We start from the raw sequence: 24,335 nt of genomic DNA on the forward strand, positions 1-24,335 counted from the left end.
AGGTCTCATGCCTGTGTTCCGTTTTGGAAATGAGTTCATTCACAGACATCAAAATTGAACCTTTTTATAGCCCCCATCACTTTCTCCTCTGCGGAGGCCTCTTTTGTGCTGTCTTGATCGCTGGCAGTTCGGAGGCTGGGGAGAGGGGAAGAAAGCGCGCGAAGATCGCCGGAAGGAGGAAAGGGAGAGGCTCCTGCCTTTTCCCCTTCCCATCATCCCCGCGCAGCCTAGTTATCCCCTTTTCATCTCCCCTCCCCAGGGAGCCCCTGCAGAGGAGAAGGCCCCCATCAGGCAATCCACTGGCGGATCAAGGAATTTTCTATGCTTGCACAAAGTAAATACTCTACTGACTGTTTTACAATTTTTAAGCTATCCTCCTTGGGATTAACGGATTGTGTAAATTTCAGTTTCGTCAATCTCGGCATGCAGGATAAAACGATAAATTCGTACAGAACGCAGCGTTGGAACATTCGTCTTTTTTTCCCTGATTTACAAAGCTACCTCTTAACCGAAGGAATCGTTGAATATAAAATATCGAAAAATATCAAAGAGACAGTGATTTACCAAAACTTAGCAAGGATGACTTAGAAAACACTAAGATTTTAGTTAGTTTTTCAAGATACGTCATCCGTGATCAGCAACTCCTTTAAAACAAGTCGCGCAGCAGGTAATCTGCCATGACAGCCCAGACACTCGTTTCTCCTTGCTTAATTTCCGAGAAGACACTTCCCGCTGGACCTTGTGGGCCACGAACTTTACGACTGAAGATCGGACACATTCGGTATTTCTTCTTTTGTCTTCGTAGTGTCGTCCTCATCGACTATCCGATTCACTGGCCTGTGCAAAACAGCCGACCACAGCAACGCCGTCGCGCCTGATTCGGACGCGTTCGTTGTCTCGTTCATCTGTAATTAGTCTCCCGCGACGTCCGATTAATGAGTTGCGTAACAGTACGGCCACAGCTAATGCCATCGCGCCTTGACATTCGGAAGCGTTCGTCGTTTCTTCCGGTTTCATCTTCGTAATATTAATCTTCCTCGTCGACTGTCCGATTTACATGCCCATTAACGCAAGGGCTACTTATAGGAGGCACGTTGTACGACTTTGATCTTCCAGCAAAACAGCCCAGCTCGATTGAGATTCCAGACGAGCTGCTGTCACTCAAAATGTCTCTCGACTCAGACTCCGCTCTGCGCCTTGTAAACCAGTCCATAAGCGGTGGATATATGATGGACAGTGAAGGTATAAGAACAAATACCATGTAGATTACGTAGCCCCAAGGAGGATAAGGCTTGTACTTGACTTTTGCCTGAAAAGATAAATGTTTTTACAGAGGTGAGTCATGGAAAATACCGCTAAAAGGAGTTTGCGAGCACATGATGATTTCAATTCTTTCAAAAACGTGTGTGAAAGAAGCAATTCATCTTTTTTTAGCTATATGTAGCAATCCGAGTTGACCGGCTATTGCAATTACTTATATCTGTACGCGAGTGAAAATTCTAAATGCTTCAGGAGACGCACCAGCCTAGTCCCTAGGCGTTCTCTTCTTGTTTCGGTGACCGCGCAAAGCCTGGGGTGGGAGTGACGTAACCGCTCACGATGGAGCCCAGTGCCCCAGACTCCCTTGAGCCGAGAACGGACTTAACATTTAAAAGTGATTTGCGCTGCAACTGCACGGTAAATTTAGGTCAAATTACGATCAAAGTAGACTCCTCTGTGTCCCTTGCTAGTAGTGGACATCCTATTTATATTCAGGGTACCAAAGCTGTTCGATTTCAGCCGCTTCTCATCACTCCGGCCGGTTTATCGCAAACCGGTCGGGAGCGATGAGAGGCGGCTGTATTCGCAGCCATAGAGTATCAAGGAATTTCAGATTCACATCACATCTATTTTGTTGTTAGTACCTCGTCTCTGTCCCAGGCGGTGTAGGTGAACCCTCCGCACGCTATCTGTCTAATCAATTGTACTATTCCTCCAATTATAACGCTGAGTATGATTAGCGGCGAAATAAACTTCCAGCAAATCTTCCACCTGGTTTTCATGTGGTTTCCCGTCATTGCACAAAGATCTTTCGAAAACCTGCAAGATAACGTAACAATTTTTACAATTAACATTTCTTGATGTAGAGCGGAAATCGCTGTTACACTCGCTATCACTGAGTTTTAAAACATAATTTGAATATTACTGTTGATGGGACGAGCCAGTTTTTCCACAATCTGATCATAGGCACGCAATGCGTGCAATATTATATTTATAATATATATATGATAAATGCAAATGCGGCCTTACACTACTGAAGACCTGAAAAAAAATTTTCAGGCTATCCCGCTCAGAGCCTGAAAAATTTTTTTTTCAGGTCTTCAGTAGTGTAAGGCCGCATTTGCATTTATCATATATATATTTCACTGCTACTGCTGGACACATTCATTTATTATATTTATAATGTCAAACGAAAAGCGCAGACCAAAGTGTGTTGGCACTCAGTTCACCTTCTCGAGAAGTATCTGGCTCATTGCCCGTGAGCGAGTGGCGAGAAAGTCAGTGCATATACCGTGATTCCAGATAGGGAGGACTAGCTTGGCTCGAGCTCGGCAGGCGTACACATGTTTTCCTGGGTAAGACTTATCTTACGGTTCCAGTCTTCTAACCTCTGTGTTTCCATGGGTACTCATTGATCGAACTGTCGGGCCAACCTTACAATGTGCTGCAAGGTGTACTTTATCCTTACGTTTATTTTGGGTTCTAAAAGCGCATATCCATGGCAGTGTTCCATGATGTGTTAAAGAAAATAATAATATTGGGTCGCAGGATGGGTATGATTTTTATTTCATTTCAACACCATAGCCTTAACTCAAACCTTTGGTCATTACTACCACTCGCCACCTCTTCCCCCTTTCACTTCCTTAGGTAGACATTTTGTTGCTAAACTCTCACCTACTTGTCCATTCCATAGACAAAAGCCACGCCTATACACTCAGCCAATCCGGTGAGGAGTAAAGGAATAGCACAGGCGCTGCTGATAATCTCCAGCAGGTAAAAACCAGTTGACTGCACGAATAACAGGTTACTTATGCACATTGCTAGACAGAATATGCCTACGAGAAGAGACAGAAAGAGAATAAAAAACTTGGAATTAATTACAAAAATACTACCTTGCGTTATTCGGTTGATATGTACTGGCAGGGCCGGTGTGCACATGTAAGCAGGCCCGAAAAAATGTCGCACGCACTCGTGTGTTTTTATCTTGTCTTTTGGGTACGCAAAACGTTTGTATCTTGTCCACACGCATGCAAAATCATGAGCTGAGCAACTTCCGGCTCTGAAGTTTTGGTATCCTGTGTCTCATTCAAGAGCTGTCTCTGAAGTTTCGGTTTCCTCTGGCTCAGTCAAGAGCCGTCTCTAGAGTTTGGGTTTCCTGTGGCAGCTTAATTCATTTAGGACGTAGCTAAGTAGCATAACGTATGGTTACGGTGACAGTTGTCAAAAGTTTAAGGTGGCTCTGAACTAGACTACTAGTAGTCCTTCATTTTTCGTAGGATTAGTCGAGGGGTGTGCACGTTGCGTCTCCTCGTGCGAGTTGACTTTTGTGCGTGCTCACGTGGACAAACCCCAGGTTAACTACTCCGTGGTGAAATTAAACATAAAATACATAATTCAATAATAAACAGCTGAGAGCACTCACCGCAGATTAATTCCGTTCTCCATGTCCTAGAAAAAAGCTTCATCTCTTTACAAGTTGTAACGACGATCTCAATCATACCCAGCATGCTCGAGGAGCTGAGTAAGAAGAGAAGCAAGTAGAAGAGAGAAGACCAAAGTGGAGGAAAGAGGTGAGTCATCTCGGTAAATACCTCACTTAATCCCGCGAACCCAAGGGACACTCCTGGAGGAAGCTGTAATGATAGCAACAGGAGAAAATTAAATTAATGATTTTAGTTTAGTAGTAAGGTCATCCCAACCATGCAATCCTTGCTGTGGAATCATGGGAAGCGAAAAGGGAAGTCGATCGAGAAAACAAGAAATATAAGATAGAAAAATGGTTTTGTGTAACCCTAAGCAAAAAAGTACGTACAACAACAAATGTTGAACAAAATCAGCATGATTGCTAAGAAATACTATTATAAGGAACTTTTAGTACCCTTTCGTTGTCTTCAGGAATGAGGATATTAATAAAAGACTGTAAAGAACAAGGAGACCCAGGTCTAAAAGTCCCATAATCCCATAATCCCATAAGCAATGTTGAGAATATTATACTGCCCAAACCAAAATTAAACTTCACTCATGCCCACTAAGAGTAATTTCCACTTGAGTGTCAAAAGTAATTCAGTTCGCGCTTGCTTTAGTTTTGTATTTATTCACCATAACTAGCGATTGGCCTAAAAACCTCGCTTCACTTTCTCAACCAATCAGAAGTGAAACCAAAACCAATCGTCACTCACTGACACACGTTTTCCAGCGCTTCGCACCGGCTACATGTATTTGCTTCGATTTTTGATTGGTTAACTGTATTGTCTGTGTTTTGTAATTGGCCAGAGTGATTAATTTGGTTTTGGTTTAACGACACTCAATCGAAAAAAGGTCTATAGCGTAAACATAAACACACAGGGAGGTTTAAAGTCAAGACTAGAACGAGTATTCACCCCAGAAGTCCTCGGCGCATTTTTCTCCAAGACGGCATCTGCTATAGAGACCAAGCCGCCATCTTGAAAAGGAGCGAAAATGAATCATTGCGAATAGATAAAATTGCGCTTCAGAAGTGCTACGTTGTTCAGATAACATACTTACTTGGTCAAATATTTCTCGCCTGCTGCATGTTATACTTTTCGTCACGTTAGTTATGGAGCTGTTATCAGCAAGAGCAGCAATTCTATCCAGTTCACATTTTTTAACTTTATAATCAGCCTTGAAACCAAAGAATGAGAACATTATGATGCTGGCCCATAGAGAAGTTGCGCAGTTGCCCATGGCGACCATGATTGCGTCCATATAACAATTGTTCTTGGGTGCGTTACCCGAGGAAAAGAGGGTCAGGCTACCGAACCCCACCCCTAGAGAGTAGAAAATTTGTCCTGCGGCGTCCATCCATACCACCGGGTCCTTGAGTCTTTCCCACTGTGAAATAAGATATTTTATAACTGTTACGGTACTGGTAACTGAATCAATAAGTACGAATATAAAGTCAATTCTCCGTTGCTTTTCCCTAAAGCTTTCTAGGTTAGTTAGTCATAGAACATAGAACAAAGAACATAGCTGCACAGCACCGCATGCGCATGAAAACATAACTTCACTGTGGTGTGAAGCTCAGTTAAGGCTTTACGCCACCTTTACATTTTTTTAAAGCTGATCTCTAAGCCAGCTTTACATTCATGTTTAAAGACTGCTAAATGAGACTAAAACTTTTAAGCAAACGTTAAGTTCCTTGGGTTTCAACTGCGGGTTTAACGGCCTTTAAGAATATTTAATTGATAGCTTAAAGTTGGATAACCAACTTTAAGGAGGACATTTAAGCCTCCTTTAATTTTCCGTAAATCTCCATTTTCATTTGTGGGGGCGGGTGGTTGCTTTCTTTACTTTTCAGTGATCGTTGTTTACTTCACAAGCATTATCTAAAATTACAACCATTTACCATTACAAATAGTTATCAAGGTGTGATATAATTAATTAATAAAGGAAAAGAAAACCATTTCCATAAGCCACTCCTGATCTGACAAAAACTTACCTTACGGGGAGTCTAGTGGAACCAGACTTAAACACAGGAAATTCACTTTGAAAACTGACACAGACAGCCTACTGACTACAGCCCAATATAAGTGCCTTAAAAAGCGTTGTGACAATTTAAGAACAAAGTGAGCAGGTTTGAATTTGAGCTGGAGACAGTCAGGAGCCCAGTAATGGGCTCCTGAGACAGTTACGTACCTCGGGGATGAACAGTCGAGCTAGTCCTTGGGCCCAGCCCTCTAGATGAACGCTGACAAAGAAAAATGTGGCAAGATTGAGGACGATAAACACGAGAACCACAAGCAAGATCTGTAGAAAAAAATATCAAATTTGTGTTAAGACGTTACATTGCAATTGCCTTTTTATAACTTGTGTATGTGAGTATTTTGCTTGGCCCCTGGTATATGTATGTTGGGCTAGTGTGATATATCTTTGAATATTTTTGCACAAAACCTTTCCCAATATACACCATCTCCCATTCCACATCGATTTCTCAGATCCTTTGGCAATTAGCCCGTCAAACTTAAACCGTCTCACGACGTTAGCTAAAATAAAGTCTACAGTACTTAGCTAAAACCATTTCAAACATTATATTATCCGTAACTCATTCCAGAGATACAACTCTATTAAAAAATGAACCCAGAGAATTTGTTTCCTTTGCTTGAACTTCGGCTCTGCTCTGCTCTATAGTTGACGACCAAAAATAACTACCAAACACACTAGGTTGTCTTATACGTGCATGTGACCAAGTTTACTTACAAATAGATTCACAATGGTCACGTGACCATTTGGGTTTCTTCCTGGTTACTAACCTTTGACGCCCTACGCACGCCGCGCATGGCCAATAGAAACGATACAGTCCAGGACACCACGACGAACAAATATAGGTACATGTTGAGTCCTGTCAATATGATCATACTGAGTTAGATAAACAAATGTCAAAGATGTCAAGTCCTATGTTGAAGCAATAACTGTGTGATTTTTCAAACCCTGTTTTTACATTATTGGTTGTTTGATAGTATTACTATGGCCGTTGTCTGTTCTCTGTGTGCGTGCGAGCAAGCTTTGGGCAGAGTCCTTCTCCACTCTAGGTTGAGATCAGTAGACAGTATATCAGCGTTAAGGGACTGGTCAATAAGTACAGGGGGGGGGGGGGGGGGTGGGCCGGAGCAGAAAGGGGGTGGGTCATCAGTTTTTGAGCCCTCGAAAAGGGGTGGGTTACGTAATTCTAAACTACACGTAGGGGGTGGGTCATCTTGTTTATTCACTAACTTTAAACTGTTATAGTTCCAAGAAAAGTTGTATTCATCAGTATATAAAATTGATAAATTTCTCCATGTGAACAGATTTAAATGAATTTCCAGCGATTTCAAAAGGCCCAAATATAAAAAATTTCCCAGGGGGAGCATGCCCCCTGACCCCCCTAGATGGCTTGTGATCATAACATCGGTTTTGCCTGTCTCTCTTCGACCTGCATAGATTCTGGGCTTTAGGCCTTTTAATACCAGTAAACTCTTTACTGAAACACTTTGCAAATATGAATGATGGACAGTGGTTGTAGTTTCTGTTATTAATTTCTGTATAAAAATATGAACTCTTCAAAAATTGATTATGAATTAATATTACATACTGATTACACACAAATATGTGGAAAACTTAAAAAAGACTATTAAAAGAAGTGATAAATTCATCCTTCTTTGGTGTGTTAAGAAATGGAAAAAGACGTACATGGAACAGCAGTGCCCATCAGGGAAAATGTCTATGTAGGGAATTTCACTTTCAAAGCTGAAGTCAAATCAAAAACCTTCAACCCCTAACAGATGATAAAGAAATGATTGGTCCCTTGATTTTTTTAGCAAAGGGGGTGGGTCATGTAATTTTCAACCCCCTATCAGGGATGGGTCAGTCAGTTTTGAGCCAGAAGGACGGGGTGGGTCACTAATTTTCGAGCCACCACTTTTCCAATTGCTCCGGCCCACCCCCCTGGTACTTATTGACCAGTCCCTAACTCGATCGTGCGTGAGTTTCATTCGCACTAGTCGGACTACTTTTACGCAGCTTAGTGGACCCTTGTCTTGCATTCTATTATACTCCAGGTATATAAGAAATCGTTTGCTTCAAAAAATTCAACCGTGAAGTTGCGCTTTACAGTTGCATTAAGAGGGCAATGCCATCAACCTAAGATTGGAGTAAGAGTAAGAAATTCTCCAATTACGATTTGCCAGATTGATTGGTCACTGAATGCAAACTGAGCCAACTCTAAAAAAGATTCAATCTGAATCAAAGTGCTTGTCAAAAGCATGTCTAAAAATATTATTGAGTAGCAACGATCTGAAATTTTAACAACACATATGGCGTCATCGCTTACCCGTGCTTTTGTTGACATTATCTGCTACGTCCAATGTTTCTCGGTACCAGTAATACTCAGCTGGACTGCTTTTTGCGCACTCTGGGATCTGGGTTACATTTGCAGTGTTGTTTACCGTGGGACACGTGTCCCATAATAACGAGCTCCTCATTGAATGAATAAAGTAGTATAAGCACCAAGCCACAATGTAGTTGTAATAGAAACACGTCACTAAGCTCTCCAAGGTAGCGGCCATGCCGATCCCTCTGAGACTGGGACTTAGGTCCCTCCAGGATTCCATGACAGAGTTCCGCCCCAGTCTCTGTCCCACGGCCATCTCCAGGCAGATCAGTGGGATTCCCTCTAATATTAGCATGATGAAGTATGGGATGAAAAATGCTCCTAAAATAAACGTTAACACACACTGGTCATTCTAGGGATAGTAAAAGCTTATTTGTTGTATTACCAAAAAAAGTGATCAAGGATGGCACCTTAAAACTTCTAATCTATATTTTCAAGTTCGCCGCTGGTAGTCTGGCTCAAAAAACTGGCCAAAATGGCTCCGTATTATGAAGTGTCTGAGGCCCCTTTAGCGACGGACAGGCGATAGATCGAGCCTGGTGCGCAAATGTGGTTGGAGGAGGGAGGGAGCAGAAGTGTAGATAAGCCCTTTCTTTCTTTGAAAAAGGGGGAGGGCGTTGGAGTGAAGATGTGAGCTTTCTTGCTCCAATAAAGAAAGAGGAGAGGGCTCCTCTCCTAGATCCGCCACTGGATATCCCCATGCAGCATTTTCGCCTGTTTCCCAAAAGCCTGATTTTATCGATACCCATTCAACCTCCGGGTGGAGAGAGACATTATAAGAAACGTTCACCTTTTTTGTCTCTTTTCTCCATTCGCGTTATCTTTTTCTTGCTACATCTCTGTAGGATGTAGTAAATAATAAAGATGTTAAATTTTAAGCTCGTGGTGAGCTGGGCCATTTACTAGGTTAATGTGTGACACGCGTCCTGCATACTGCTATGATCAGCAATGTCGAAATCATCAAGTGTGTAGTAAATAATAAAGATGGTAATCCCATGCTCGTGTCATAATTGTTGAAAAATTCATCTTCATCTCTTTAGGATCTTTTAAAATAACGTCCTTCCTTACCTCCTCCATGTTTGAAGCACAGCTGAGGGAACCTGATAACATTTCCAACTCCCAGAAGATACGTTAACACCGCTACAAAGTAGTCACCTTTGCTCTTCCAAGGCTTCTCGGGGTCTCGCCCTTGAAAGGCTCGTCTGAGAGAAGACCCACAGCAGCCTACATTCCCGGACCGCGACCTTTGCTCATTGTTTAGCTGCGGTGACAGACCGTTTTCCTTGCCTAGTAGGTGATGAACCCCAGTATTGTCCCCTACACCGTTCGTTTTCCTGTGGTAATTATTTGCGTATCTCCCATTCACCGGGAGACTCATTCTCCCGTTGTAACCAACATGGTACACAGGTCTGTCACGTGACTCATTCGCACAAGATTGGCAAGCATTTTCGTTTGTAAGACCGCTGTCGAGCATTCTTCGGTGTTGCGGGCTCCCTTCTGCCCAGGATACCTTGCGAATGTTGTTTGGATTGCTTGCGAGAACATCATTTTCTTCATGTTTAAGTTTGTTATTCTCAGGTTTTATTTCGCCCTTTGGTGGGTCTAAATCTTTATTACCTCGTAGTTTCATCGGAGATTCTTTTTGAGCTGCGAAATCACTCATGTTTTAGCAATATATTTTCTCTGTCCTTCGCCTGCAAAAAGAAGAGCAAATTAAGTCGGTTTAATTTATTAACACTAAAGGAATTAGAAATATGCCTTAGCATTATTTTTAGTGTTTGTCGAAGCAGTCTTCAAATAAAAAGTTAGACTGATTCGTCTCGTTCGTGGCACACGAATTGCGAGAAACATAGAGGGGCTGTAATCATCTTTGGAAAAAAGTGAATTCACCGTTTCTTTTTTTTCTTTCGCTCCCTTCGCTCGCCCACCCCCGCCCACCCATTTCGTGCTTTGCGCTCGCTTTTTCTTTCGCGTGGGTTTGCGTTGAAAAAGTAGAGAGACCGTGAAGAGTCTAGATATAAGAGGCATACATGTACAGAATTAAAAATGATACCTAGTCAGATTAATTCATCAGTGCTGGGCCATGTTATATCTAGCCAAAACAAAATCCTTTAGATGGGTCATAGACAATACTGATAGACTCTGTTTATAATAACAACAGTACATTTTGTTTGATTGTGCACATAAAACGACGCTGAACCTGTTGAAAACGCAAAAAGCTACAATACATTATTCGTTCTTTCTTTATCTTGATTCCAATGCACGTTTTTTCATGTCATGAAAACGCTAGCTGCCATATAACACGCACACGGACGACGAAATAAAATAATATTAACAGATACGAATAGACTATAAAAAGGAACAAGCCAAGGTTCTTTTTGCAAAGAAATTACTTCTATGGATCTAAATGACAAAACCATAGCTTTATTGCAACCAAATGTGTCTCCGGGCGTTATAATTTAAAGTTACAAGCAAACGAGACTAACTTTGAAAACTGTTCAGCCCAACAAGATTTCAAAACCAATATCACAATCCGTTTCAATCTTCGTCGTCTTGGCCATCCGTACCTTCTTTTGTTTTTGCTGTGTTATTGAAATGTCCCTTCACTGTTTTAAGAGGTTATTTTTTAAATTTTCACTGAATTTGTTGGACATTTCCCATGCCTAAATTTGGCTAAAATCCGTGACACAGTCCCTTTAATGTTCGAACAATCTGCTAAGAATAAAAACGCCGAGCGACTACACCACAAAAGAAATACATCTGCCGCAATCAACAGTTAAAAGCAGCATGATTTGAACATTTTAGCCCACCCACAACACCCTTTTATATGCCAGTCATTTTATATTTGATTGTGACTTTTGTTCCCCTAAGGTCATCGGCTGGGTATGACATGGCATTTTCCTAGAAAAAAAACGTTTGTCAACTTATAGAGAAGGTCTAGGTTAATTTATCAGTTGTGCCTCAGAGAAAATCTAAAACTTATACAGTTTTCAATCAGAATATACTAGACATCAACAAGATCAGCGGGCTCCTTGCGCTCGAACAGTGGGTTCTTTGGTTACTATGGCAACATGTCTACTTAAGAGTGACTGTAAGTAAACAGGTAAGATAAGACAGGTTCTTTTGCAAATGAGGAGAACAAACATTCACCGGAATAAAACCAAGACTAATAACAGCAAAATCATTAAAGTCTGATCGGTTATTAAACGGCCGTGTATGAAATGTCACCATCGCAAGTCACTAAAAACAATTAAGCCGAACGCTGAACGCATTTACCATTTTAACAAAACGAGATTTTTAATTGCAGTTTGTTTATGCGCCGCGAGTAATGACTCTAAAGGCATGAATTTCTACGGAGTTGCGTACTGCGTGGATTGTATTTGATACGAAAAGTTTCACTTTGTATAAATCAATTGATTTTCTATTCAAGCTATTTCAAATGACCAAGAAATTATAACCTTAGCTACAATCATATATCATGATAACATTTTCTTTTGTCATCTCGCCTTTCAAAGGCAACCGATGCATAATTGCGATAAAACTATGATGGATAAAATGTTGTTTAACTCAATCCCTCGAAATGAGCTTTTCAAAAAAATATACAAGGCGAAAAATGAACGAGTTTGAAAGTTACCGGATTCAAAGGATTTGGTTTATCCACAGATTTTGTGGGCTGATTTGCGGATCGTATAGCAATACCTTAAACATTAACCATTGCCTTCAGTATTTCATGTTTCTTTTCCATTGTCCACACAATATTTGTTTTAAAGCTTACTGGTTTTTTCTAAACGACAATAAAACGACAAGCAATTTTACCTTGTTGTTTACAATCGTTTGAATAGTGTACAGAGCAACCACGAGGCAGTCGAGTCACTCTTGTAGCAGTAGATTGATAATTCCTCCTCAATATTCAAATTATAACCACCAGCACATGCATGTATACACGAGATCTTTTTACCTCTGTTTCAGACCATCCTCTTCTAAGAATTCTGATTGGGTGAAAATAATTAAAAGTTTCAGGTGACTTTCGGCTGAGTAATAAATCGCCCGACTCAATACAAACGCGGTAAATTACGGCTGTATCTTTAGTTTTTGCAATGTAATTAATCCTGCTTCGAATATACGGTCGAGCGATGCGACAGAGGCATTGTTTATGAAATAATACACAGCTTTCAACATAAACTTAAAAAATACAGCTGTCCTGTGTTTGGACAGCGAGAAAAAAAAAATAAGCTAAAAAACGACGGTTTTACGCCTAACTAAACGGCTACACGCAAAATTAGTGAGTTTTATAACTGATAAAAAAATTTCTTTTCAAGTCAGGAACTCAGCAGAGTAAGAAAAGAGTCGCTTTACGAAGAGACCCACGAATGATTATTTACCAGGGTTGTTTAATTTGCACTGAAAAGTAAACCAACGCGATCTGAAGTTAAACAATCAAGGTTGAGGCGTGTTTCAGCTTATTGAAAATCCCTATAAAACATATTTAATGAGCTTTAGTGGTTTTTTAGACATGCCCCTCTTTTATTTGAAAACAATGGCGCAGAAATTGTGATAATGCTGTCGCCGGCCAAAGAGCTAAACTACATCGCTTCTTCGAATTATAATTATATAGAATAATAAATATTAAAAACTGGCCGAAATCGTAAAGGAATATTGGCTCAAATACAGGTTTTAAGAGAAATATTGAATATTTAAATTTTAAAAGAAGTGAATAAGGAATACATAAAGATTGATCATGAATATTTGCGGATACTAGCAATGAATAGTCATGGATAAACCCAATCATTAATGATCTGTTATAAGTTTCGTGTCATAACTTTCCAAATGGAACGTCAATCTAACGAACAACAACGTCAAAATTCAATACAACGCAGTTAGATAGTCACTGTAAGCATCGAAGCCTTCACACATGCAGATAAACTACGACAGATCGTGATCAGAATACCGTCAAAATCCATGATGAAAATCTATGAGAGCATGATTTAAATAATTAATCAGTTTCGTCTACAAACAGCTGGTTAAAAAAGAAACATACATTAGAACCATGACTCACAGAAAAGTTTTTAAGCCTCAAAATTACACGGTCTATCAGCAGGACACTATAGCCCCGCTCATAATTCGTAAGCGCTTGAACGCTGCTTATTCTCTCTGCTACACTGGCACCGCGGTGGTTGTGTAGGGCTCTGGCGTAATTGAAATGAAAGCATACACTACATCGCAAATTAATGAATTATTTTTTGCCATGTACGTGTTTTAAAAAACCTTGATTTCAGTGTTTTCTAAATCAAGAAGGCATAACATGAGCGCCAGGGCTCCCAACGAAGCCATAACATGTCCAGATGCGCTGAATCGTGCAATTTGATTGGTTAGAAGAGAGTTCGATAGCTGGAACTCATACGGAGATTTCGGCAAATCCTCGTTTTAAGCACCCGGTACGCGAAGAGTTCCCGACTATATTTTCCAGTCAGATATCGCACTGTACGAGAATACGAAAGTTTTCACGTCAGCAGTTTACTGTCAGGATACGTCATTCGTATTGCTTAGCAACTGTTCGGCTGTTAGAAGGCGGGCTCAGACAGTTCTCAAAACTCCCAAGCCTTTTAGTGAAGACATTTGTTCTAATACAGTTAACTCAGGGTTTGCGCGACGCTTCGTTTTGCTATATGAATCCTATATGGTAGCGTTACCTTTACTAAAAAGCATTCTGTTTTCACTACTCAGTCTGACATGTGTTTTTTAGAAATAACTCTGATTCTTGGTTAGATGTTGAAATCTTGGAAATCAACTTTTGACAGATAGAAATCCGATTGAATTTAACGCAGTGCTAAACAACTGACTGGCTTCTACTTTGTTGTATCCGTAGTTTCAACATGTAAAACAATTGTGAAACATGTTAATTGCAAAGAGCCTTTAAACATGTTTACAAATGACGGGCTTGTTCTTGATAAACTGTTAATCGACTACTGTTAACGTTCAAAACTGTAATAACAACATGAAATTCCCCTTCATATAGAAAAATGCCGTGAAAAAGAAAACATTTACAAACAAACAAACAAAAACAAAGCGAACGTGAATTATGAGCCCTAAAGAGCCTTTTCGGCTGTAGGTATACAAAAGGGTAGGGATTCCGAGGAAGTAAGGAAAGGGTATGAGAAAATGTTATTTAGATATTTATAAGGGCCTTGAAAACCCGAACAGACGGCCTAACAGAATGTATAAGAAATGTATACATTCCAAAGAATATAAAAGGTCTCTATAAAAAGGGATCTAAAAGGGTAAGGAATTGGCCCGGGGGGGGGGGGGGAGAATACCCCACCCCCTTCCCAGAATTGCACATCGTATCATGATCATCCTCACTTTCAAAAAGCAGTTCTGACATTAGACGAGTACTATTATACAAAATCGAACTATTAACTGTTGACTGAGTTTCATGACTATCAGGCCTGTCATTTGTGCACGGAATTCATTCGTTACGCGTTCGGATCCGAATCGTTTACACATTTCGATATACATTTCGATTTTCTTACACCAATTTACGGACTTGAAATTTCATACTGATCGGTTTAAGGAGACCGTTTGCAAATACCTGCCTGCAAAATAATGCTCTGCTTATATGCATCGCCATGTTGCAGTGCTGTCTTAGCTTGGTCTACAAAACTAAATTCCACATGTACCATTTTTAATAGAAACAAGCGATCGCTTTTGAGGAAAAAATACAAGAAACACAGGGCCGTAACTAGCAAGGGGCTCAGACGAAGCACTTGTCTCGTCTAGTTTTTAACCTAAAATTAATAACAAAATATGTTTTGTTGGGAAAATAATCCCAAATTAAACAAGATTGATTTCTTTCAAGAAAATGCCTTATGAAAAATGTCGAAGAAAGAGTTCCAGAGCTTTTAGATTTTTAAATTTTCTGGATGGCATGTCCCCAGATCCCCCTTTCAAGATCTTGCCTCGTCTATAGCAAAGGTCTGGTTACGGCCTTGAAACAACCTGCCTAATTGAAAATAATTGTTGAACTGCACTAGAACATCAGTAACAATGTGATTTTCCAGTGTCAGTACACTGTTGTCAGTCACGTAGACAAAATTTCTTGCCGCTGACAAATTGCGATAATTAAAAATGCTACAACTTCGTCATTAATTTTTATCTATTTCCAAGGAATAGAAGATATCATTATTTTTATTTTACTTTTGAGGCTAGCTAATTGCCTGTTAATGCTTATACCGATCACGATGTGGTAACATTTTTACGCAAGTAACATATTTTGAATGCCACATTAAAACAACTGTTATTTGTGGATTTTCACCCCTTATATAAATCAGAATGCGTCGGAGAGTAAACCAAATGCAACTTTGAAAATTCAAATTATCTTACAGTCTAGATCTATGTAATGTGGCTTAAAGTTAAGTTTCATTTGGACTGACTGATTGACTAACGCTGAGTATTCTTCTGGAAATAGCAGAGTTTCTTGTGTGCATATAAATCATGCCTGTACTTATCGACTTTGTTTTTCTGTAACCTTGTCTGAGTAAAAACAGAAAACGTACGTCTGCTTTTATCCCTAAACTGCTTACGAAATTTTCTTGAACCAAGCTTCAGTATTACGAATAACAGCGCTATAGAGTTACCTTCAAAAACGTTTTCCATCAGTGGCTGCTTGTTCTTGGAAGTAAAATCATTAAGATAGCGGAGATACTTCGTCTGGAGAATGATATCAATTTTTTGACCAGCATTTGTTGTTTCACTTGGAATTACAGCTGCTTTCATTTTTTCAGGATAATTTGCATGTCCAATTGGTCTCATATGATATCGACGTGCTCGCTGCCTCTCAGCAAGAAACGCATTGTGAGGGTTATATCATTTCCGAAACGTTACAGTAAGTATTTTCGACCTCCTTGTGAACTTTTGTTCTCTATCAGGGTAAAACAAAGCAAGAATTTAAGTCATTTTCTCGCTGAAAGGCAGTATGAAATATGCATTTCATGCGCTATTTTTGGAGGTAAACATGACATTTTAATTGTAAATTATTTTTTCTCTAGTAATATCCGTTTGTGTCATGAAAAATCCTGTTATGTCAACAAGTTCGTGACATTATACCTAGAAATTTTCATTTTGTAGATATTTTTAATATATTCCGTGTGCTAATGTACGCAATTATAACAATTACATTGTCTTCATTTGCAGATTCGAGGCAGACTTGGAGAGCTTGTTTATTACTTTTACCGTGTGATAAAAAAACTTAGGTCTGGTTGTACATGGCGCGATCACGTTCTAAATGATATCAACTTTGAATTTAGTTGATAATTTATCAATCGAAGTTTACTTTAAGGTTTTGTGTTTTATTTGTTTTTGGCTATTCCTAATCTACAGTTTTGATGTAGCGGTGCGGAAAAAAGTGCTTCCAAACGTTAACTAGAATATTGACTTCTCATGCGCGGTGTTTCCGCCTGAAAACTGGAGCATATAGTTTTGAATTTACCCAGGACACCAAAGCAAGAATTTCTTCTCCTTGTTGGAGAAAATATATATAGAAAACAGTTTTAGGACCATGTGCTAAAAATTCCAAAGTCTTCCTATAATAGCTCATTTTAACATACGGGGGGTTTATGTAATTTTTTTCTTGGAGGGTCACATCCTTTCGGCTGTTTGCTAGGACGTATCTTAAAATCTACAAGTTTGAATAAATTGGAAAATGTTCGCGTATCGACTGGTATCGAAGAGATGAAGTCGAACTACTATAACTTTGGAGACATTTTAGTGAGTGGCAATCTCTCTAATGACATTTCATTTTAATAACTAGGATTTTTTTTTTTTAACTTTATTCAGCATGTTCAGAGAGTCAGTTAAACCTCCGGCAAAACTAGTGGGACTCAATCCCCAGTTTAAGTTCTCAAGCACTGTACTGTAAAACGTAATAGAGCTGTGATACCAGCTCGTAAAAATACAGTACAGTTTTACCCATTAAAAATTGTACGCTCGCGCGGGAGTTTCAACATGAAATGGTAAAACGAAATATATTATCCGGCTGCATTAATTATTATTAATGGGAACACAGTTTTACGACATAAAGCGAAAAACTGGCGCCCAAAAAATAAAATTGCGACTGTTTTTAATGCACTGTTTAATCTTAAAATATCTGGTTCTAATGAAGATAATTTTTTCAGGTGTAAAATGGCTTCAATATGCATAAATAGGCCCTTTTAACGTTTTGGCATTATTTCGTCTCGAGAAAAATATACTGTTTTATAACAATGCGTCGTTGATTCAGTTTCTTCGGAAACGATATTATTTGCAAGTAAGTAACACTGTTGATTCGGCGAAGATACTGACGAACGGGCTCAGAAGTATATGATATATAATTTTAGCTGGTTTTCTTTGCTACATATTCTTGGACAATTATCATGTAAAAAACTTAAATTTCCGACCTCGAAATAACTCGTAAGATATATTTTACAACGTTGTTTTGGTGATAAGATAAGTGGTGTAATTTGTTTATATGTCTCAAAAGGCAGGACCTGAGTGTAATTACGAGCAGTAACATAATGGGACACCCGCGACTGAATTCGTGTGTAGCTAATAATACGGTATGTCAGGCTGCTTTGAAATATATCACATACATACCTGCGAAATTTGTGACACCATTCATGTCCAAATTCCGAATTCACAATTTCTCGACAGCGTACGTGACACTACCAAAGATCTTTCAACAAAAACCCCACGCTAATTGAAATGTTCCACCACATCGAGAAAGCATTTCAATAACATCAATTTTCTAATTGTTAAATGTTTAATTATTTTTACGACAGGGGCTTCTTCTAATGCTGCTTGTACTGCAGGGGGTACACTTATAAACAAATAAAAATAAAAATAAATGAAAAAATATAGATAAATTTTGGACCGGTTATTCATGCGCTTGATTTAATTGTAGGTTACTCAGCAAAAAATTATATCGATCAGCTATATTTTTCTCTCTTGCGACTTATTTACATCAATACTTAAGGCAGCGTATGCTTTTGTTCTTTTCAGGTACTATATCAGGCAAAAAGATATAGGCTACTTCAAGTATACGTCTTAGGACACTTGTAACTATCACAAGTTAACACATTCCGTTTCAATTTTTTTTCCAATATTCCTAAAATTGTTAATTATTGCAACACGCCCCGCGCTGTTTTAATCATTTGCTGATTGTCTCTTTTCTTAAAATGACAGTGACAAACGGTTGGGTTAGCACGTTGAAAACAAAAGCATCAGTAATATTTTTTCCCTGCCATGTTTCATGGCCGCCTCTTTTTTTTTCTAGATCTGTGGAACTGGCACACTGGCAAGAAAAAAATACACCAGGGTTGTAGACTTAAAATAATTGATAATTTATAACTTGTATTGTTGTAAGACGTCAACAGCCTTTTGCCAACCTTCTCAGTAAAAAATGAAATAAACAGTTATGGCACCAGTTGAAACAATTAAAGGGCTGGTAGAGCGACGCTTTTTTTGTGCTGTGTGAAAAGCGTGGCTGCATAATGATCCTAAGATGAATTGCAGCGTCTAATCAACTCTACGTGAAAATTAGGAAACTTACCAAAAGGATGGGCCTCATTCAATTCTTTTCTTTATGATGTAGATACTGGTATCCGTCCATCTACATCGCTAATTACACATGGAGATTGTTTGAAAGAAGTTTCATACACGTTATTTACACGAGAATAGCTTCTAGATCTTTCTTGCTTAAATAGAACGCCTGAGTGGGCTGGGTTCCAAACACGTGACAAAACAACTGACAAATTAAGAAAACAAATTCCTTCCTCCCTAATTTATCGTCAACTAATTGAGGAATACTGTTGGCCTTAGGCCAAAGGATTAGGGGAATAATTAAGATTTTAACAGGGCGATATTATGTGGCAAGGAAGAATTATTAGTTACGAAATGTTCTGCGTAAAAACGCAGGAAAGTTTTATTAAAATAAGTTTCCATTTAGTTTTAACTATAATTTATGATGGCTACTGCTACAGCCTTAAAAGACACTGAAACAATCATTTGAAAGGCTGTCACTCAAAAAGACATGTTTAAAATTTGAACCTGCAGAAATAAGTTCTCCGTTAGCATAAATAGAGCGATAACTTGTTAGCAATTACTAAAATGAGAAAAGGAGCGAATAATTAGTGAATTTGGTATGTTCTTAAACAATGCTGACTCATCATTGACAAATTTTAATTTTTTTCACCCTTGTAAAATTTATACTACCTAGTGGCTGTCAATCTATCTTGTAGCAAATTAATTTTCGTGCAACAATTGCAAACCATACGAGATATGCGACAAACGCTTTAAAATTATCGTCCAATAATTTGTTAATATACGTGAGGCGCTTTCACAACATGCAGGTTATTGGGAATTGCGGGATTTCGTAGCCATTGCTTTCTTTGGCGTAAAATCAGCTGGAAAATATCCACGATTTTTTGAAAACAGCAAAACATCATGTGACAAGCCTGAATAAGTAGTAAGGAAAAAAAAAAGAAGATTTCTAGTCAAATTTATGGCGGGATGTCTTCGAAATACGAGCCCGCGGATTTTTGCAGAAACGCGTTGCTAAGAAGCATGACGTATACTCAGTGCTGTCAGTCGAGAACGTATGACGCACTTGCGCTGAAACGTGCACTAGTAAATTAAGAGTTTGCGGAGTGCGGGTCCGATATTTTTAAAGTTAATAGTGAACAATTCGCAGCCAGGTTGACCGAAAGTGTAAGGCTTCCAGTCGACATAGATAATGAATAGTGTAGCCGAAGATTAATTTTCCTTTTTAATGGAAGCTTTTCGTCGAGTTTATCGTCAAATAATCAGCGATGGACAAACCAATTAGAATCATGGATTTACAATAGGACATAATGAGTGCTTTCCATTTGTACGGAGAAACCAGTTGTTCACGTGAAAAATCAAGCCGAACGGTCCTCCCATTGGAAAATTTTCGTTAAAAATGGTGTACGTTCAGAGGTATTCCCCTTTTCTCGTTTTTTAACGGATATGCTCGGAATATCACTGTACTATTTTGCTTTTGTGCACTATTACCATGATCCTCGATTAAATACGCGGCTGTTTCGGTTGGAAATGAAATGGAATGGTCCTTTCCACTGGAAAGTTTTCAAGTGGTACACACTCGTCCCGTGCCATTGTGTATGGTAAAAATTGTACTGTTCCATTTGCCGGAAAATTAATTCTCACCGGTTTCTCCACACAAATGAAAAGCGCTGAATGAGTGTCCGCTAATTTTGTTCAACCGTTGCTTACAATACCTTGAGAAAAATAAACAAAGCGACGAGAAGGCAATTTAAAAGCGCTAACTCCCTACTCAATGAGTTGTAGGCCGGCTTTCTCGCTGTAGCGACTGCATAGGTTTGTACTCCGTAGGTTGTATTTGAGACAGAATATCACTGTTTAGATCGTCATATAAAAGGAGAAAATATGGTAACTGAAAAACGAGCTTTTTATCCCCTCGGTGAGGGGGTAAAGAGGGGTAAAGAGCTGAACACTTTAAAATGCGACAAAATTCCTTATGTTTCCTAACAACCTGAAAAAATATTGATTTAAATAGTAGTGTGCTAACCTGAAATGCGTTCCAGCGAAAGTTGACAGTTACGGGCATCATGTATTGCCATTTCTATTCACCATTGTTCTAATTAACGAGAGACTCATAATTTCGACAACCAACTTTTGAAAAGTTGCGCAAAAATGTCAGTGTGAAATGTGTGTGCAAAATATGCTATCGTCTTTTGAATTGTGGATTAAAGCACGTTTTAAAATGCTTGTTCCCTGGTGACACTAAATGAATTGACTGTATGCATAAATAATCGTCATTTAATTTCTTTTGACGTCAAAAATATCACGTCCACCAGCTATACAAAACACATTTTCTTGAAATGTTTGTGGGTTTTATGACTTTCAATGTTGCAAGGTGTTTTTTAAAATATATACAACTAAACGACCCAATTAGCTAGCTAACAAACATTTGCAAGACAACTTGTCATGAAAAAAGCCATAATACTGACACATTTTACCCTTCCGTTGTTAGCTGTTATAATTGGTTTTGTTTTCTCTTTTACAACAATGAAACATATATATTTGCTCCAATTGAAAGCTTATCAAGAGCGGAACATTTTCATTTTAGCTTCATTTTATCTCGCTCCGTGTCACTTTCCTACTCAAGAATAAGCTAATTACATACTCATAAATGCTCTTTCGTATTTTGCCACCTGTACGTTTACAGAGGCTAATATTGCTTCATAATTACTTCACGTGTCTTGTCTTAATTACAACATTGTGACTTACAGAGTCAAAAAATATGAATATATCGTGCTCCTGTCACAGGCTAAACGCACGCACAACGCACAATTGATAGATATTGCTTTCTACGGCCAGTTTTAGTTCAGAGTCAGCACTATTTCTTGTAAATTAGTTGACAATAAATTCGCTAAAAGGTTAAAAGGATTTAGGGCTGAAAAATACGATAGAAGTTTTAAAAACCAAACGTTTGCGATCAAATATGTCATCTTGAAGGTTTTTCAGTTGCTGTCATATTTTCAGCACGGTGAATAGCTATAACTTAAATGGGGCTCTAAACAGCACAGAAGATTTTCCTGAAAGAATATGTACTGAGTCATATCACTTGAGCTATAAGTTGCTTATCATATCTTGCCATGTGATATGCTAGTTATATGGCAGTATGTATGGCACACTTGGTACGTTATTTTTTTACTGTATGTTTTATTTCGGACCGGAACCCGACTAGTTCTTGCAAATATTTAAATATATCAATATTGACAATAAGTTCGCTAAAATGTTAAAAGGATTACTGGCTAAAAAAATGATAAAAGTTTTAAAAACCAAAATTAAAATGTCGAGTCATTATCAAGGTTTTATAATTTTCATATTTTAAACGCAATGAATAACTATAACTTTAATGGGGCTGTATCGACAGCTTCATTTTTAAGGTCAACAACAACAAGGGATACCCTTACCTTACTCTGCTTGAGTTCTTTTCAATTTGAAGTCTCGGCGTTTAGCTGCAGGCATGGATGATACGATTAGAACGAAAAGATCATTGTCAAACGCGCTTAAATTATGGAATTATTTAAAAGGTATTTATGTTCATGTCAACAGGCATCACACTCAAGCATGCGCACTTGCAACGAAGTGAGTTCTTCAGGTTTATAGAAAGGTTTAGTATCGAATAAGCCGCTATATTGAAAGATTATTAATTTCCCTGTGTTGTGTCTAAGACCAGTCCAACGTTTCGGAAATTATTTATCAAATATTATTTGCCTACCTATTGCCTGTGCTAATTATAACATTGCTAAGACTGTTCAAACATTAGGTAATATTAAGTAAAATTGCGTTCAACATCGGGTTATATAAGTCACGGAAAAAGTTATTACAAGATATAGAACTGTAAGGGGCATTTTTATTTCAGTGTTGTCCGCGGATGAAAACTCAAATACACAAAAATTAACCTTGTCTTTAATCTTCTAGAATTGATTAAATTCAAGGGAGGTCCTTGCGTTTACTAAACAAACAATAACTAGCTGGTCAGTCACGTTTAGAGGAAAACAGATACTGTAACTAGTATCAGATACTATTTCAATCCTAACACATTAATCGCGAATTTTCATGACTGGTATCTTCCAGATATAGCTGGGAGACTATGCAAAATTATTTTTAAAATTAAATTTAGTTTATAAATCGACCAGTGATATGCGCTTTTTTGGAAATGTATAAAGATAATTATGAAAGTATCAATTATGAATAGTAGTTTTTTTACTTTACACTTGTTTGCAGTTAATATGAGCTAACTCATTAAAACATACTTGGTACATGTTTGTAGCTGTTTTCAGGCATCATCTGAGAGCAGTTTGAACCATTTTTAGTGAGTTTTCCTTGTTTCATCCACCTGGTGAATACATTTATATTCAATGCGCGTACTACTAAAAGTCGGACAACTACTGTATCTTTCTGAGCTCCCCATGGGGTAAAAACTTCCTTTCGGATGCATGACTACCATTTTCTCAAAAATAAACAAAATAAAAACAAAAGGAAACGCAGCAGAAGATCAACACTTGTACGAAACGCGTTATATGACAGTTCAAAAGTTCTCCCTTACGAAAGTGCCACGATGTTTACATAATGTCTAGTCATTTTATAAAAAGGGCGTCAGGCGAAAGTAAAGGATTTTTAAACCGTTTTAAGGACCAATGCAAAAAGTCTTTGAGGTATCATTTGCAGTATTAATTATCATCTTCCTCTGCTAAATTTTCAATAATGATAATTATTTTGATGCAGTTTTCGCATATTGTTTTCTTATTTGAGTGAGAAATTGCCAAGACTTACCTGCTTAGCCTGTTGTTAGCGTGCTTTTTGATCGCGCGTGGGCAGTCAGTCATCTATCCATACTCTACACGTGTAGTGTAGTAATAGTATTCTCCCTTAAAAACCAGACGTGGTCTCATGAAATACGCCGCACGGAACTTTCTTGAACGTCTTAAACTAACACATCCGCTTATACTAATTCGCTGTTTTTATGGAGATGGAACGCGCCTTAAAAAATGCCCTTTGTTAAGTCGTTCAATTTTGATGTTTGACATTTTTAACTGAATAGGTCATATTGATCATCGCAATATAAACATTTTAAGTTCAGCGGCTATCGTAAACATTTGCCGCAATAATTTCTTAAATGCTGTGCATGATGCTACTGAAATATTGAAGGACTAACAGATCCTTTGAAACAAAGAAATTAGCCTGGTGTTGCCAACAAAAATATAACATAATATAACGAGCCAAAATTTGCATCAAATTAAATTGTCAAAGTAAGAGTAGTTGCAATAGACTACGAGGGGTGACTGCTTCAATACTCAGTTCCTGAAACAAAAAGCGAAAACTCTAGAGGGATCCTAATATGAGAAAGGTGGTGACGTATGATCATCTTTTTGCTTTTTTCTACATCCTCTCGCTCGACGACTAATAGTGTGCAAGTAGTGACTTCTCGAATTTCATTGTTTAAATAAAAATTATTTTAATTAAAACCAGTTGAACAACGAAATGTTGTTCGTTCACTGTCCAATTATTTTCAGACGTGTTACCTAGTGACCAAAGGTTCTCTTAACTTAGAAAAGAAACAAAACCAAAACATTTACCTAAAGTGTTA

General features: G+C 38.4%; 1 protein-coding gene across 9 annotated transcripts; it reads right to left on the minus strand.

Annotated features, from left to right (window-relative positions):
- Positions 1-950: 950 nt before the first annotated feature.
- Positions 951-23,593, minus strand: LOC144649490 (sodium- and chloride-dependent transporter XTRP3-like). Of its 9 annotated transcripts, XM_078508989.1 has the most exons (11): positions 23,002-23,017; positions 22,156-22,200; positions 9,215-9,840; positions 8,087-8,467; positions 6,531-6,619; positions 5,917-6,027; positions 4,786-5,112; positions 3,683-3,893; positions 2,939-3,095; positions 1,905-2,079; positions 951-1,309 (listed from the first exon to the last, which is right to left on the minus strand). In XM_078508989.1, exons 3-11 carry the CDS (start codon positions 9,807-9,809, stop codon positions 1,028-1,030), a joined length of 2,328 nt encoding a protein of 775 aa, XP_078365115.1. In that variant the 5' UTR covers positions 9,810-9,840; positions 22,156-22,200; positions 23,002-23,017; the 3' UTR covers positions 951-1,027. The 9 variants fall into 9 exon arrangements, with proteins under 9 accessions (XP_078365115.1, XP_078365122.1, XP_078365114.1 ...); XM_078508996.1 differs by lacking the exons at positions 22,156-22,200; positions 23,002-23,017 and adding an exon at positions 23,522-23,593; XM_078508988.1 differs by lacking the exon at positions 23,002-23,017 and having other exon boundaries at positions 22,156-22,244.
- Between the last annotated feature and the right edge of the window lie 742 nt (positions 23,594-24,335).

Source organism: Oculina patagonica, chromosome 4, assembly GCF_052425735.1.
Source record: "Oculina patagonica isolate OP01 chromosome 4, crgOcupat, whole genome shotgun sequence".
Taxonomy (NCBI): Eukaryota; Metazoa; Cnidaria; class Anthozoa; order Scleractinia; family Oculinidae; genus Oculina; species Oculina patagonica.